Genomic DNA, 17,794 nt, shown 5'->3' with positions numbered 1-17,794 from the left:
GGCCCAAGTTTAAAATGTCTCCTCCACACATCGTCCATTCTATTTCCAGGATGACGAGAGGGTTACATTTCATCCCATTCCTTTTGTGCATTTGAATCCAAATCAAGCAATCCCCAGCCGGATAAGAGGAGTCCTTTCTTCAATATGAATATGAAAGATTAGAACTAGAGTTGAATCCATTCGCCAAATATATTGCGCAGAAAAAAACATCTACATGACATGATTGGGCATGTGGAGTGTGGTCGAGGGTGGGTGGGGCGTTGTTGTTGGAAATCACGAAAAGAGACAGAAGAAGGGAAACTATGTGTACATTAATAACCATCAGTCGCCATTCTATCTAAATCAGAACTCATTTAACCCTGACTTAGTGAAGTTCAGAACTACATAGAAACTACCAACTCCTTGTCCAGATGTATCTCGGTTCGGTAGAGGCTGGGGTTATAGTTTCTTTGAGCAGATATTGTTTTTGTTATTTAGAAGCGATCGCATAGGGATCACCTGTCCAAATATTTTAAGGTTGTTTATGCAGTAGATGTTATTAGTTTCACATATTGACTTATTATTATTTCTTCAATTTTGCTACGGCTATTATTTTTCTTTTGTGGGATTGTTATTGTTAAAAATTTATCAAACCTTATATTATTTCACACTTTATCTTTGAGGCACTCATAACCCTTTAAATAAAGATTTCCTAATTACCAAAAGGTTATTTATGTATCTTCAATTGTGATGTTTTCTTTAAAACCTTGTTAAAATAATCAAGTAATGCATGATACTTGATAATATAGGTTGTCAACTAATGGCTTGTAGCCTTGTATTATATTTTATTAGCTTATGACCAATTTGAGTCTATCACATTGCTAGGCAATCTGCAGAGGACAGTGATGGCGAATACTACAGGGACTCAAGTAGTGATGGAAGCAGTGACTATGAAGTTGAAAAAGGCAGTAAATTTTCAAGGGTGCGGCAGGGTCGCTATCATCTTACAAATGATGACCCTTGTAGAATAGGCAGCTTGTCAATAAGTGATGAAAATAGTACAATGCAGGAAGGCTTTTCTAGTGATGATAGTGAAGTTGGGAGTTCCAGAGGTCACTTGTTGTTTCAATATCTTGAGCAGGATACTCCTTATAGCCGTGAACCATTAGCTGATAAGGCTAGTTATTTGTCCATTTCAGTTTTCTTTGACTAATTTGGCATGACCTTTATATTAGTTTCCATATTTTGTAAAATCGTACCTTTGCAACAGATAGCAGATCTTGCAGGGCGGTATCCTGGGCTGACAACATTAAGAAGTTGTGATTTGCTGCCTATCAGTTGGATGTCTGTGGCTTGGTAGGATTATTGTGGTGGATACGATTATTTGCTTTCTATGACACATGGATTTATTTCCCTGGTGGAACTTTTGTAGGTATCCTATTTACAGAATACCTACAGGGCCAACTTTAAAAGATTTGGATGCTTGCTTTTTGACTTACCATTCCCTTTCCACGCCTTTGAAAGGTAACTATAATGCTCAAAAATCTTTTTTTGTCTGATTGGGACAGTATTTTATTTTATTCTAGTATTCCAGGAAGCTTGACTTTTTAGGTCCTGTTTCCTTACAGATGTGGGAGGAAAAGTAAAATGAAAGTATAAAGACTCATCTGGTAGTCTTGGCCTTGGTTTAGAAAATTGGGACCCTATCTCAGCTCACGTAAATTGATATCACTGACTGTCATTTAATTAATTGAAAAAGTTTTAGAATTGTAGCACAAGACTTTTTTGGCCTAATAGGCTTCAACTCTATTTTGAATAACCATTAGCCTCAAAATTTTAAGCTTACCTGAAAGAGCTTAGCAAAAGTATTTGAACTCTTAATGCCTTCCAATAAAAGAATTGTGAGACCTTTGCTTTTAACCCTTTACTGGCATATGGTATATGATAAAATTTTGTCTCTTGTTTCAATGGCAATTTTTCCAGTCATTTTTAGGCTTATAATAGCTACTTGGCTTCTGGAGACTCTGGGATGATGCCAGTGAGATTCGTTCTGTGTCAACCATTTGATAAAATTTTGTGTCTCATTGTGTTATGGGCAACTTTTCCATGGTCATTTTTAGGCTTATAATAGGTACTCGGCTTCCTGAGGTTTTGGCACGATGCTAGGGAGATTCATTCAGTGTCACCCACTTAGGTATTACTTATTGTAGGTAATGCGTATTGTTTTCACTTGGATGTTCATATTTGAGCTGAATGTTGAGTTGTTACCCAAGAATACTCTTTTCATCCTGTATATGCTCAATGCATTTTGTATCTGTTCTGTGTTTGATGCTTTTCTCCTGTTTTATATTTGTCATTTTCCTATTAATTCATTTCTTTGAAGGATATCTTATCCTTTCCATATTAATTTTTAATATTTTCTTAAGTGGAAAAAGAGTATATGACAGTTGTTTGTCATACAGTTCTGGGAAGTGATTTGAGATAGATTCAACCTCACTGTTTTTGGCTTAAAAGATAATTTTGAGTCAACTGAATTCTAGATTTTACTTCTTTGGTTTATTCTACTGGGAGTTACACATCCTTTAACACAACCATTGCTATTATCTCTGTTTTTGTGAAAATAGTTAAAATATATCAGACGATGTACTGTGTATGATAATTTACTTTGTTTCCTCAGATTTTTGTTTCTTCAAATTACCTCTTATCTGTATTTGCAGGCATTGGAAGCGGCCAAGCTCCAGTTGTTGTCTATCCCAGCGAGATTGAAGGTGTCCCAAAAGTTTCTTTGCCTATTTTTGGAATGGCCTCTTATAAATTCAAAGGACCCATGTGGATACAAAATGGGGTAAGCGAACACCAACTGGCAAACTCCCTTGCGCAGGCTGCAGAAAACTGGCTGAGACTGCTCCACGTCAATCACCCAGATTTCCAGTTCTTTGCATCTCACGGAATGTATCAGAGGTGAAACTGAGATTAGTAATTGCTCGAACTATCACAGTGCAAAAAATAAAACCAATATGAAGTGGGCTGAGTTAAGTGCCATTTGGAGAATATGGTGGCATACTATTTGCAGGAATTTATCTGGTTTTCAGTTTTTTGTTGTGAGAAACTGAGAAAGCAAATCATCATTAGTTTGAAAGTGATGAAAGATTATACGAAAGAAGAAAATGATAAAAAGAATGAAGAGTTTATAGCATAAGAGGAAGCCAAATAAACCCTGGAGAAAGAGGCAGTTAAGAACAACTTTGAAGGTGAATGCGAGTAGGAGCAAACTGAATACAAGTGTATCAACATGCTTTGCCTGTGAACTTTTTGTTTTATATGTTAATGTTAGTGTTATGATGAGAGGAAAAAAATAGGTTTATTATTACAGGTTCCTTTTGGATTTTGATACTGATTTTGATGTATTAAATGTGTGAGTTTGGATGATCATTTTGATGTACTAACTTTTATGTTGTTCAATTATCAATGACAAAAAAAAAAGGCGTTGTGACTATGAGATTACTTTTGCTATGCTGCGGCATGTTAGCACTCCTTTGTATGCAATCTTCATGTTTGAGGTGCATTGTGTTCTGAAACATGAAATATAACTTCATTTTATGGAAGTGTTAAGTAGAAGTAGCTTTGCCATCCCATAGTCCTAGAGACGTTTGATTTCAGATGCAAGCATGTTTTCACTTTTGTATGTTACCGTTTATTTTGCTATAAACTTAATCTACGCCAATGTGACCTTTCCTCTTCGATTTCTTGGGGCAAATGGAGTTACTTTGCATGCCATGCTCAGTTGCTACGGAAACTTGTTAAATCCTTAACATCAATTTCGTTTGATGAGGGAAGCCTTCAAAATGAATTCCCATGGCTTTTTCTTAAACGGCTTATATTTAGAGCTCTCTATTAAACAACACGTTTGGTAGTCTCGGTGTCTCGGTGGAAATATGACAAGAAGAAATTGAGGTGAGAGTTTTGGATTGTATTATAGTCGTGTGGACCTCATAATTTAGGTTATCTGGAATTTATTCGTTTTTATTTTTTTTTCAACGTTGAAAAATGAAAACCAAATTCCATGCGCACTCTGATGTGAACAAGAACTTAATTCTATAACTTTTGTAATATGAAGTAGAATGGATAAGCTTACTTAAAATGAAAATTAATTTGTCCAATTTTTATTTTTATTTTTCTTAAAAAAATAAGAGATGGGCGAAGTTCAAATAATTTTTGTAATACCTAACTTTTGAAAACTCTAACAACCAATGAAATAAAGATAATTGAAAAAGCACTCGTCAAGTCCTCCGATCAATTAATTTTTAATTTATCTCTCTTTCTCTTTTAGTTATTAAAAAGTTATTGACAATACTTTGGAACAAAAATGTAAATTATTTTTATTTTTTTCACATTTTATATTGACTGGTATAATTATATTAAACATATTTTATTTATAACAAATAAAAATCTCGTAAGTTTTGTGAAGTTAAATTTTTATCATGTTCCAAATTAAATTATTCTTAAAACAAAAAATTCAAGCATTTAATCGTAAACAATTGGCCTAAAATTGGGGGTTCAAAAGCACAAAGCCCTTGGGAAGCAAATTTATTCTTTTCTTCTTTTTGTCTTCATGTCGGGTTCAATCAATGTGAAGAAATTGAAATATTCTACAATAAGAAACAAAACCGTTGAAACTTGAAAACATGAACCGGGTCCCGCTATTCTCTGCGATAAAATGACGAAACGTTAAACAGACCGCACTCTAATCAATGAACCGGACGAGAAAATGAAAAAGACTTCCCGAGATATAAGAAACTAGCCGTTGGAAACCTAAATTCAAATCAAATCACATTTTTCAGTCACACCTGCAAATACAAAGAGCTTTTTCAAATAACATTTCGTAAAGACAAAATCGAAGCCTATCTCTCTCTCCCCAGTAACGCTCCCAAAATCGAAGCCTCACAATCTCCCTCTGCTCGCTCGGCTTCTCACAAGCTCACTTCAGATCTCAATTTCTCTGTGAGTAATCAACTTCAATTTTTTTTTTTACCAAAAAAAAATGAATTTTTGATGGGGTTTCATTTATGAACTTTCCTTATTAAAATTATGAAATTATAATTGATTTTGATTGCCAAAGTTTCCATATACTATCAGATTTCAGATCTAGAAGCTTATCGTGGTTGCAATTAAAAGGATACCTTAAAAGAAGATGACAGTGAGGACACCAGGAACGCCAGCTTCGAAATCGGAAAGGGCGACGCCGACGCAGACGCCGGCGTCGACACCTGGTGGGCCGAAACCAAGGGAAGAGAAAATTGTGGTTACTGTGAGGCTTAGGCCTTTAAACAAAAGGGAACAATTAGCCAAAGATCAAGTGGCTTGGGACTGTGTTGATGATCACACTATTGTTTATAAACCACAGCCTCATGAGCGCGTGTCTCAGCCTTCCTCTTTCAGTTTTGGTAACTTCTTAATAATTATCTCATTCATTTCCTTTTTTGAAGTTAAAAATTTTATAAATTTGTTGATTTTTAATTTTTGTAATTTTTTTTTTATGCAGATAAAGTGTTTGGTCCTTCTTGTTTAACTGAAACTGTATATGAGGAAGGAGTGAAGAATGTTGCTTTGTCTGCTTTAATGGGCATCAACGGTATTGAATCTTTATGTGCTTGCTTGAATGAACATATCGTTTAAGAGGGTAATTTATCAGATTCTAATAGAGTTGGTTTAAATGTGATTTTTTTTCCGAATTTTAGCGACTATATTTGCCTATGGCCAAACCAGCAGTGGGAAGACTTACACGATGAGAGGGATAACAGAGAAAGCTGTTGTTGATATTTATAACCATATAATGAATGTAAGTTTAATAAGATTCTAATATTGTTCATCTCTAATATTGATTTTAAGTTGGTCCTGTATTGTGTTATTGCTGTTTTTCAAATGGGTTATTTATTTATTTGGATAATTGCAGACGCCAGAGAGAGATTTTACGATTAAGATTTCTGGACTAGAAATCTATAATGAGAATGTCAGGGATCTGTTAAATTCTGAATCTGGCCGCAATCTCAAGCTTCTAGATGATCCCGAGGTACTGCTTCTATAGGTTCTTTCACTTGCAAGAATGGATTTATGCTTCTATCACACATTCTTATGTGACAGCTAATTTCTGTTTGCAGAAAGGTACTGTTGTTGAGAAGTTAGTGGAGGAAACAGCAAATAATGATCAGCACTTGAGACATTTGATCAGTATTTGTGAAGGTACTTTGATGAAGTTGGTGAATTGATTTTTGTTAGCTTTCTCTTCCAAAATGTGCAGAGAACTCGACTAATTTTAGCCCTGTTGTGTGTTGCATTTTTAGCTCAAAGGCAAGTTGGTGAAACTGCCCTGAACGATACTAGCTCACGGTCGCATCAAATTATAAGGCTGGTAAGTTTAATTGATTATAGTTTCTCTTGATCCTTGGAGAAAACAAATTTCTATCTAAAGCTGATTAGTTTTTTTGGGCTCTGACAATGAAGAGTATACAAAGTACACTCCGAGAAAATTCAGATTGTGTGAGATCTTTTGTTGCAAGCCTGGTAAGATATCATATGATGCTCACCTTGTGCATGAATATTAAGATTTTGTATATTTATTCTCTTCTGTGATTGTAACTTTCGGGATCTATTACTTGCAGAACTTTGTAGATTTAGCTGGAAGTGAAAGAGCCTCACAGACACATGCAGATGGCGCTAGGCTCAGGGAAGGATGCCATATTAACCTTAGTTTGATGACTCTTACTACAGTTATCAGAAAGCTCAGGTCAGAATTTAACATAGCTATTCTCTGCATGTTTTAGTTTGAATGTGCCATTTCAAGACGCTAAAAGAATTCTAATGAACTAATCAGAAAGTTGAGGACTGTCTCAAGATATGTTTGTGAATTATAGCTTCTCCTATTCCGGCACATAGTATTGACTTTCCCCTTTTTCTCTTGGTGAACTGCTGCGGCTTGTAGTGTTGGAAAAAGAAGTGGCCATATACCCTACCGAGACTCGAAGTTAACTCGCATATTGCAGCACTCTCTTGGTGGGAATGCACGTACTGCCATCATATGTACTTTAAGTCCAGCTTTGAGCCATTTTGAGCAATCTCGAAATACTCTCTTCTTTGCCACCCGAGCAAAGGAAGTAACAAATAATGCCCAAGTTAACATGGTACTGATTCTTTATATGCATTTACTAGAGAATTCTTAATAAAAACATCAAATCCTGACACTTATTATTATTATTAGGTTGTTTCTGATAAGCAACTAGTCAAACATTTACAAAAGGAAGTAGCCAGGCTGGAAGCAGAGCTGCGCACTCCTGATCCATCAAGGGAAAAGGATCTGAAAATTCAGCAGGTAAATATTCATCCAAGTTTGGCTTGATTAGGGATGTCCAATTATATAATCACAAATTTATAATGCATGTATCTCGTTATCTTATCATGTCTAGATGGAGATGGAAATTGAAGAATTGAAAAGACAAAGAGATGTGGCACAATCTGAGGTGGATGAGTTACGTAGAAAGCTTCAGGAGGATCAGCAGGTCAACTTTTTCCCTCTTCCTTCCTTTCTCAGTCAACTGCAATTTACTAATGCCTTTTGTTTAGTAACAATTCAGACTTCAAATCCACTCGATCCATCAGTGAAGAAGTGCCTCTCTTATTCTGGTGTACTGTCACCAAAACTTGATGGCAAAGAGCTGGGCCGTTTTGATAAAATAAGAAAAACGATGTCAAGGCAGTCTATGAGGCAATCATCAACTGCTCCCTTCACACTCATGCATGAAATCCGAAAACTTGAACACCTTCAGGAGCAGCTGGGAGAAGAAGCAAATCGGGCTTTGGAAGTGCTACAAAAGGAAGTGGCTTGTCATAGACTAGGCAATCAAGATGCAGCCGAGACGATTGCTAGGCTGCAAGCAGAAATAAGGGAAATGCGTGCTGTTCGATCGGTTTCTAAAGAAGTTGAAGTTGGAACTGTAATAGCCCCCAACAAGAGCGTTTGTGCTAACCTTAAGGAAGAGATAACAAGACTTCATTCACAGGGAAGCACCATTGAGGATCTTGAGGAGCAACTGGAAAATGTTCAGAAGTCTATAGACAAATTGGTAATGTCTCTTCCAACCAACAATCAACAACCTGACAGTGAATCAACTCCCAAGGCTAAGAAAAAGAAAAAGTTACTTCCTCTGGCTTCAAGTAATGTTAACCGACAAAATTTTATAAAATCTCCATGCTCACCTCTATCAACATCTCGGCAAATTTTGGAGTCCGAGACTGAAAATCGACCTCCAGAGAATGATAATATGGCCGTTGAGAATCTTCCAGAGTCTGAGAAAGGGACTCCCACAAAGAGCGAAGAAGGTGGCGCTGTCTCATCAAGGGAAGGCACTCCTGGCTCTGGCTATAGACGTTCGAGTTCAGTTAATATGAAGAAAATGCAGAAAATGTTTCAGAATGCAGCGGAGGAGAATGTAAGAAGCATAAGAGCATATGTAACGGAACTGAAAGAACGTGTGGCTAAACTGCAATATCAAAAGCAGCTGCTTGTTTGCCAGGTACGGTGGTTTCCTCTAAATATCAAAATTTTTTTCACTCATGCATTACTTTTTTATTCCACATATGCTAAACTGCATTTTGCCTCTAGGTGCTTGAGATGGAAGCAAATGAAGCAGCTGGATACAATATGGAGAATGACGAGAACATAGTTGAGACCGAGGAACCTGAAGTTGCATGGCATATAACTTTTAGGGAGCAAAGGCAGCAGATTATTGAGCTATGGGATGTGTGTTTTGTCTCTATCATTCATAGGACACAGTTTTATTTGTTGTTCAAGGGAGATCCAGCTGATCAAATATACATGGAAGTGGAGCTTAGGCGGCTGACTTGGTTGCAGCAGCATTTGTCAGAACTTGGGAATGCAAGCCCGCTTCCTGTGGCGGGCGGGGAGCCCACCATCTCTCTCTCATCAAGGTTCCTGTCCACTCTTGCTTGGAAAACTTATAGAATAGGAAAATGTATTCCTTTTAGCAGTTAAACATCATAATCATGAAGTTGAGCTAATTATCTTGTTCTGACTTGCAGTATTAGAGCTCTAAAGCGCGAAAGGGAGTTCCTCGCGAAGAGGTTGAGCTCGCGCTTGACAGCAGAGGAAAGGGATTCATTGTACATCAAATGGGACGTCCAACTCGACGGGAAACATAGAAGGCTGCAGTTTGTAAGCAAGCTTTGGACAGACCCCCATGATCCCAGGCATGTACAGGAGAGTGCTGAGATAGTGGCAAAGCTTGTAGGATTTTGTGAAGGCGGGAACATGTCAAAGGAGATGTTTGAGCTCAATTTTGCAATACCAGCTGATAAGAGGCCATGGATGATGGGCTGGAACCAAATTTCAAATCTTCTTTTGTAAGAGAGTCATTCTGTTGTTGTAAGTACTTCCTTCCATTATGTAAATGTAAATGAACTTTGGAGTTGCTTCTCCAAAATTACAGTTCTGTCATTACTGATGGGTTGGGATTTTTTTTTTTTTCAAAATTTTTCGTGTAACCTCCTGTTTCAATAATAGAATTTAATTCATTTATTTCAGTAGGAATTCAATAAAGTGAAATATATTTACCGAAACGAGGTGGGCTGGCGCAACACTTTGCGGGTGACAATAATTTGGGGTTTGAATCAGCGCGCATGAATCAGATGAAATTTATTTTGTTGTTGAATTAGGTATTTATTAAGGGTGTGTTTGAGGGTATATTGTATTATATTATAATGTATTGTATTAAATTGTATTATATTAACATTATATTATATTAATATTTTATATTGGTATTATCCAACATTGAGATTTTGGAAGCAAAAAAATAAATAATTCAGTGACAGTCCCATCAACCACTGTCAGCCACCATGAACCTTTTCCACCACAACATTTCGGTTTTATTTGGGTTTTATTTGACGGCATTTTTTTATATTTTTGAAATCCTCATTGATAGAGCTTTTGCAAGTTTGCAATGGTACTAGTTTCACCAGAAACGGAGCTTCCAATCATTGTATATTTTATGGTTAAAGTTTTAAATTTCAAAACTTTAACCACACATCTACTGTAAATAGGAACTCCATTTTCGATGACACTTGTATCATTACAACATTCAAGTAATTAGGATTTCAATGTTATCAAAATGAACTCCAATTGAAGTCTAAACACAATCTATCAGTGGGCGACAATAATTTAAAATTGCTGCAGTTGACCATTAATATTTAAGATAAAAATTCATATAAAAATAAATTAAGTCTAGTTATCTTGAAACTGTTCTAAGGTAGAGTACCTTTTAAAAATACACGATTAAAGTTATAATAATTTTTTTATTAATTATCATTTTGCATGTGTGGTTGAAATTCGTGCTCCACCATATATCAGCTCTAATTAAAATTAATGAAATAACAAATTGGAAGTTAATGCAATGCTGCTTGTTTCCGTAGGGGTCATGATTATTTAATGTGGTAAAAGCTCCATTAATTTGAATCATAACAAATTGCAATGCAATCTTTTTTTTTTTTGCCCTTTTTTTAATTACTTTTGAGCCAAACGTGTAATATCATTGTTTCGATGAGAACAGTGTTGTAATGGTATCTAATGCTATGTTCCAAACATGAGGGGCTGCTCTTCGTGAGGGCTAAAACAGGCCTTTTAGTCTGGCCTAGCCCAAAACATTCTTTAAAACGCCTGAAGTTTTATTCTTTTTTTAAATGTGAATATAGGATTTTCACTTTTTCTTTAAAGTCTATGTCCCTAGAGCAGTCTCTATTAGGCTAATTGAAAACACTCAAGTTACTCTAACATTGGGATCTTCAAAGTTCAATATTAAAAGGGTAACTTATTATTTTAATTGGAGTTAAAAAACTTCTATATTTAATCATATGGATCACCTTATCTTACGTTAAGCGTAACATAGTACTGACTTTAAACATATATGTATTTTGTTTAAAATGAGGTTCTTGATGCTACAATTTTACTCAATATATTTTTTCACTCTTTTATGAGTACTGTCATTCACACAAGCAAATACAATGAATTATAATTTAGTCATAGATTCTCAACTCAAGAGCAGACACTCCCAAAGTTTCTATTGCCACTGATTTGTTTAGATATACTGCAAATAAAATTGCAAATAACAAAGGATAGAAGACAGAGAGAAAGGAAGACGATACAACAGCGATTTCCCTTATAAATAATAAATAGTGCCTTCGGAACAAACAGAACACACTAGCTAAGACAGATGTTGGTGCCATGTGATGTAACCCATGACCCCCAACATTGTTTCCATAAGTATCACAACAACAACATAAAACACAGCACAATTAAACTACTAACTCATAATTCTCTTCAATCACCACTCGATATTAGACTATGCATTAAAAGAGATTAATGCAGCAAAGAGAAATGGGAGAGAAGAGAAATTTAGCATTTTGGGAAGGGAGTGCCGCAAGTGCTAGCAACTCTCCTGGCATTTGGGGTGTTGATAAACTTCCTGAGGCTCGGGTTTCGAAGGTACTGGCAAAGGCAAGGCTTCTGTTCTTTGATCTTGCTGCAGCAGAGCCTTGATGGTGGAGTTGAAGATGTGATGGCGCTAACACAAGAGCTCAGTTGGGTTGGGCTGCATGTCACTGCCACTGAGACTTGTGTTTCAGCTGCCAGAAGAAGAACCACCAATGTGCAAATGGCTGCTACATGCGAAGCCTCCATTTTTCGATGTAGTATGAATCAAACGGACTTACAAGCTCGAGACTAATGTGCTTTGTTAGATGGGTGATGCTGTGGATTTGGCTTTGGTTTGCTCTCAATTTATAGGTGGGAAGAAACTGTAGAAGAGAAATAAAAGCATGAGCGGAAGGCATTTTCATATGATTTTAACTTTTTTGGTTGGATTCATCAAAGTAAAAGCAAATGTAAAAACATGGGTTTTGGCCCCACAAATTCGGCGCATTTTCTAAAAAGGGAAATCATTTGACTGCAAAAGCTTAGCATGCAAATGAAGTTCTAGGCTCAATGATATCAATTCATTTCTTATGTATTTTATATAGCAAAGGAAACTTTTTCTTGTGAGATGTACTTAATGCCTCTGTGACGAAGTACAAGATGAATACCAATAAATAATGTAGTGTTTATACTTATTAGCATAATATGTGTCTGTTGCCATGATTAGAATTTTTTTTTCTTTTCCCATTTAATTAATTGCCCACCGGATTTGTCAATGCATACTATAATAACAAGAACGGTGTTATAAATCTCAAAGGGTAATCAACCATATTAAATGATTGTATCAATAAGCTTTCTTTTATTCAGATCCCAAAGTGATTATAGTTTAGCAGTTTTCAGAAAAGTATCACCACATTGGTATTTGGTAATGTTTATCAACTACATTTTTTTTATTCCTCTTCTGAAGAAATAGCATTTTCCAAAAGGCAGCATGCCTGCTTCATCCACTATGATTAGCACGATATTCGCAAGGATGAAATATAGCAACCTAATCTTTTTGCCCCACTTTGTTTTGAATCCAATATGATTAGCATGATATTTACAATGACTAAATTTATTAATCTAATCTTTCTATCCACTTTGCTATGAAATCTTTAGAGGTCAAGTGGTTCATAAACATGGTATATGAGTCAAGATCTATGCTCAAATCTCGTATTTCATTATTTTTCAATCAATTTTGAAATTGACAATTTTTAGAGTGTAGTTTCATCAAATCTTGGTCTATCTCAGTCTTATCCGATATTTTTCATGAGAAAGAATGTGCTAGACTTAATTTTTAATATTAATGACAACCATTATCTAATAGCTTAAATTTTTAATATATAAAATCAAGAATAGGAAGGTGGGGGAATAAATATTGTAGCTTAAACCTGTAATTAGCATTTGCTCATAAAAATAGGATAAAGGATGAAAATGGACCATGGACCTAACCCCACATCCCTATCATAAGTAATGGAGCAATAGACCGATTTCCACTCATTAAGCACCAATTTCATTTCATCCCCTTTTGATTGCAGTGCATGAAAATAGTGGTGCCCGCTTTGACAATGACAGCACTGCTTTGCTTTCGGTGGTGGCGCATTTTACAACTCCTGTCTAGTGTGGACACATACAACTTCTAAGCATTAATTTGACCTGCATTTGAGATTTATTTGATCATGATTGCAATATAATTATAGTCATTCATTGAACTTCTGTACCAACGAGCATATGTGAAAAGGCCACGTATATTCTTAGTGGTGAAATGATCAAATGAGCAGTCTTGAGGATAAGAAAGAAGACTTTTGATGCATATGTGTTGTGGCGCATGTTTTCCATTTCAATAGAAATTTCCTCTAACACAAAAGAAAATGCTGCATTTTACTTTGAAAAAATCTCCATCGTGATTCAAGAGCTAAGATTTCCGAGACCATATACAGATGAAGAAGATGGAAGTTAGGCGAAGCCCTACCTCAAGCGGTGAAAGAGCAGCCTGTCTAAGATAAAAGATTTTGGATTCGAGCCTCATTAGAAAACAATGAGGTGAAATAAAAAACAGTCTGTCAAACTAAATATAATTTTTATCATGTGAGTAGGGCTTCTACATCTTGTACCACCCTAAAGATTTTACCAACTGAACAATTAATATTTAAAACGTATAAAATTGATTGGATGATTATAAAATTTACAATGAAAATCACCAAAAGATGACTTGGGGGAAAAAAAAAAGTGTCTAAAGAATGCGCTCTTTTGCCTTTGTAGGCGCATGTTATTTGAGCTAACAATTCGGATGAAATGCACATCTTTAGTTCCATCGCACAAGGGAATTGCTACGTAATGAGTGGAAGACAGAGCAAATCTATAAATCAAATCTCCTGTTTACAACACAAGTTTCGCACTGCATTGTCAATTTAATCCATTTTCTCTGTCCTCGGAGGAATGGTTTAGATGACAAGATCTCTTATAATTCACTAAAAGATCTATAGATTAAATCGTCCACAGCAACTTAAAAATCAATTTTAAGCGACTCATCTGTCGAAAACAAGATTCAACCAAAACAAACCATGTGGCAAGAACAAGATTCAATAAAGAAAGTATGTGAAATAATTGGAGAGAACCTGTTAAATTTTGGATACATATTAGTTTAATGCACCAAGCATTGAAGACACAATTCCACATTACATTGAGATGCTAATTTTCTCCGGTGAAAGATAAGATAAAGTCAAAACAGGCAATATGAATCTTTGCAAGTCTTTAATCGGATTTTGTGGTCCAATACTCCAATTACAGTCAAAATTAGACAGCTTGATATCATAATGTGGGCCAGTAAATCATGGTAATATAAACTTAATCTTCACGCTTTCTTGTTAAGTAATGTTCAATAACTTTAGTCAAGGCGTCTACCTTAGGGTGGCGTGACAATGATTAGCCCGTTTTAACGTGACTGTACTTTTACCATCCTCCATTTTCATTTCTTATCGTTCTGCCATCAAAGTTCTATTCAAATTTGACCAAAATGTAAATAAATTACAATATTTAATGCCTAGTACCGAAGAATTTGAATGTGTATATATATATATAGTAATTAATTCAGTTCTGACACCAATATGTATGTGATTTATTTGAACCGTTGTACCATTAGATATGCTTGGGGTTCTTGCTTAATTTTAAGAATATTATGATCGTTACTCTGTACATAATCTCTAGAGAACTGAAATGGATACATGCCGAAACTAGTATCAATTATATACTTAGTTTTATAGAACTTAAATGTAAATGCAAAGATTTGGCAATACAATTTCTACTATGCTCAAAGTAATGGCTCTTATTACGGAAGCCAAAAATAAATAAATAAATAAAAATAAAGCACTCATAAAATGAACAAGTTGACACACATTCAGTGCTGCATTAAGTTGCAACGACATCATGCATCCAGAAATTTCACTCTAATTTTCTTGAGTTTTGTTGCAGCATCTGTCGTATATATCCTTCGGTCAGGCGAGTCCATGCAACAATCTAATGCTAACTGGCCGATGCTTAATAAACAATCCATTTTGGGCCAAAAAGCTTGCTCTTCTTGCATCAACAACCTCACTCAATCCATGAGGAGGTAAAGACTCCTTCACTCAATTCTTTAATGGTGTGTTTACTTTCTGAATTAAAAAATTAGAATTCAAAATAAAAATAATTAATAATGTTTATTTGGAATCGAGATTGAAATTGTGGGGCCCACCACTTAAAAATGAGGAATATGAGACTCATTCTCAGGAGGCGAGAATGAGTCTTCCATTCAGGATTGACCATTTTACCCTCTTAAAATTAAAAATATTCACTGTCTTTATTTATAATTAATTAATATATTATTATAATTAATAGGAAAATTATCATTGCACCACCTTTATTTTACCTTATGTTTATCCAACCACTACAAAATTTTAACATGTACTTTGCACCACCTTTCTTTTCACATTTGTATCAACTAGCTACTTTTGCATTAACACTATTAAATAATTTTAATAAAATGATAATTTTACCTCCAAATAAATTAAAAGACCATTTTATTTTATAAAAACTTTAAAAAAATAAAAAATATAATGATAAAAATATCCCTAAATTTAATAAAAATAAATCCCAAAATTAGAATATTTATTTTTAATAAAAATTATTTTAATATAAAATTATAATTATAAAAATAATTGCAAAATTTTGGGATTTAATAAAAATTCCCTAAATTATTAAAATTTTAGATAAAATCAATTATTTTAATAAAATTTTACAAAATTATAATTTTTTAATAAATAAATTCATTTATTTTAATTAAAATTTTGTAAAATTATCATTTTAAATAAAAATAATTATTAAAATTTTGTAAAATGTAAATTTAGTAAAATTTAGTTGAGCACCTCTATTTGGGATTTATTTTTTATTAAATTTAGGGATATTTTTATGATTATAATTTTTAATTTTAAAATTTTTTTAAGATAAAATGGTCTTTTAATTTATTTGGGAGTAAAATTGTCATTTTATTAAAATTATTTAATAGTGTTAATGCAAAAGTGGCTAGTTGATACAAATGTGAAAAGAAAAGTGGCGCAAAATACATGTTAAAATTTTATAGTGGTTGGATGAACATAAGGCAAAATAAAAGTGGTGCAATGATAATTTTTCTAATTAATTTATTAATATATTTTTAACAATAATATGTCAAAAATTATAGTTTTTGAATAAATAATCACAATAATTAATATATTCATACATTATTGACAATAATTAATAATAATAATAATTTTTGAATAAATGATCACTACAATTAAAATATAAAATAATAATTATGACAATAATTCATTAAATACTTTTTAATAATTTGTTATAATCTAACTCATTATGATTCCGATACATTAATGGCAATCCAGTTCATCCCGATTTCGATTCTTACAATTTGAATAAACAACTTATTTTAATTCTCATTCCTTGTTTCTATTCTAGCCCATTTTAATTACAGTCTATTCTAATTCCAAATTAGTAAACGCACCATAAATTCATTTATCCAATAAACATTTCAATTGTAGGCTTCTTTCTAGTGAAAGTTTCCGGCAATAAAACACCTTAACTACAGACATCACATTTGATGGAAACAATTCCCTCTACTCCATACTATGTTTTTTAATATCAATTTGCCAGTAAGGTATCTCATTATCAAATAAATGATAAACAAATTATATGGTTATTATAATAATCTGTGTAAACTATACCTACCCTTGAAAAGAGAACAAAATTAGGAATTAGACGTGGAGCATTACCAAGTGCCATATAACCAAATGTAGCGATTGTCATGTTCTGTGTCATTGAGTCTTCTCCTTCACCTAAGAGTTTAGAGATGTTGAAGTCACTAACATGTGCAACCATATCTTCATCTAAGAGATTATTGCTAGGCTTCAAATCACAATGAACCATAGGTGTTGAACGACCGTGATGGAGATATTCAAAAGCTAATGCCATGTCTATCATTATATTTAACCTCTCTGGGAAATCTAAGAAAATAATTGTGAGAATACAACCACTTCTCAAGACCCCCATTAGGCATGACGCATGAACTCAAGTACCAAGGCTTTAAAATCAATATTGCAATAGTTGTTAAGATTTTTATGAGATTTCGATGGCGGACATTTTTATGTACTTCACATTTTGAATCAAAACTCCTAAAAGCTCGCTCTAGCTGCAAATTGAAAACTTTTATTGCAACATTAGTCTCATCTAAAAATATCCATTTATACACTGATCCCAAGCTCTCTGTACCAAGCAAGTGCCATTCATTAAATTCATCAGTTGCCTGTAGAATATCTAGATAGGAAGTTCTTCTCCATGTTGCCAGAGATAACAAATATTTCTTGATCTAGATTTTTTACACTTTTGTTTCGGCATCTTATAAAGAAGACAATGACGTTCACTATTAGTGCCGTGGTTATTATTGGAGGTAAAGTATATTTCAGGACGCGTTGAGTAGCTTTCTTGGATCCTTTACTATCTTCTTCCTTGCAAGATGGGACTTGGAATCTTGGTGGGCACAAAGTGCATAATTCGAAATAAATGATTAACTTGAGAAGTTTCCAAAAGGTACATTAGTTGGGATTTCTCCTTCTAGCCTATTGTAAGAGACGTTGAGTTCTTTGAGATTCGAAAGTGCCTCTAATGACTTAGGAATTTTACCAGAGAGATTGTTAGATGAAAGATCTAAGAATTCCAAGCTTGCTAAACTTTCAAATGATTTTGGTATAGAACCTTGAGATCGATTACCAGCCA

General features: G+C 34.3%; 3 protein-coding genes across 5 annotated transcripts in view; 2 read left to right on the top strand and 1 right to left on the bottom strand.

The window, feature by feature from the left end:
* The window catches only part of LOC18048224, a 5,214-nt gene extending 1,751 nt beyond the window's left edge, over positions 1–3,463 (top strand). The window contains exons 3-7 of one of the 2 annotated variants that reach the window (XR_002906606.1): positions 865–1,156; positions 1,250–1,335; positions 1,412–1,503; positions 2,100–2,173; positions 2,697–2,761. Coding sequence is in view for 1 of the 2 variants with exons in the window: in XM_006442531.2 (XP_006442594.2) it covers positions 865–1,156; positions 1,250–1,335; positions 1,412–1,503; positions 2,697–2,944 (718 nt within the window). In the remaining variant the exon portion in view is untranslated. Of the gene's footprint in view, positions 1–864; positions 1,157–1,249; positions 1,336–1,411; positions 1,504–2,099; positions 2,174–2,696 lie in introns of both variants that reach the window. The other variant, XM_006442531.2, reaches the window with a different exon arrangement.
* Positions 3,464–4,816: 1,353 nt separating this feature from the next.
* Positions 4,817–9,580, top strand: LOC18048223 (kinesin-like protein NACK1). Of its 2 annotated transcripts, XM_006442530.2 has the most exons (15): positions 4,817–4,980; positions 5,116–5,423; positions 5,522–5,611; positions 5,718–5,818; positions 5,933–6,049; positions 6,138–6,219; positions 6,321–6,388; positions 6,481–6,540; positions 6,639–6,763; positions 6,959–7,157; positions 7,235–7,345; positions 7,440–7,532; positions 7,608–8,546; positions 8,636–8,961; positions 9,073–9,580. In XM_006442530.2, the coding sequence occupies exons 2-15, from the start codon at positions 5,171–5,173 to the stop codon at positions 9,395–9,397; spliced, it is 2,889 nt and encodes a 962-aa protein (XP_006442593.1). In that variant the 5' UTR covers positions 4,817–4,980; positions 5,116–5,170; the 3' UTR covers positions 9,398–9,580. The 2 variants fall into 2 exon arrangements, with proteins under 2 accessions (XP_006442593.1, XP_024045582.1); XM_024189814.1 differs by lacking the exon at positions 4,817–4,980 and having other exon boundaries at positions 5,100–5,423.
* Positions 9,581–11,392: 1,812 nt separating this feature from the next.
* On the bottom strand, positions 11,393–11,786 carry LOC18048222 (non-specific lipid-transfer protein 2). Its single transcript, XM_006442529.2, has one exon. It carries the CDS (start codon positions 11,720–11,722, stop codon positions 11,438–11,440), a length of 285 nt encoding a protein of 94 aa, XP_006442592.1. The 5' UTR covers positions 11,723–11,786; the 3' UTR covers positions 11,393–11,437.
* Between the last annotated feature and the right edge of the window lie 6,008 nt (positions 11,787–17,794).

This window comes from Citrus clementina, unplaced genomic scaffold (assembly GCF_000493195.1).
Source record: "Citrus clementina cultivar Clemenules unplaced genomic scaffold, Citrus_clementina_v1.0 scaffold_3, whole genome shotgun sequence".
In the NCBI taxonomy this organism is placed as follows: Eukaryota; Viridiplantae; Streptophyta; class Magnoliopsida; order Sapindales; family Rutaceae; genus Citrus; species Citrus x clementina.
The sequence above is the reverse complement of the archived record's forward strand: the minus strand, read 5'-3'. Positions and strand labels throughout refer to the sequence as shown.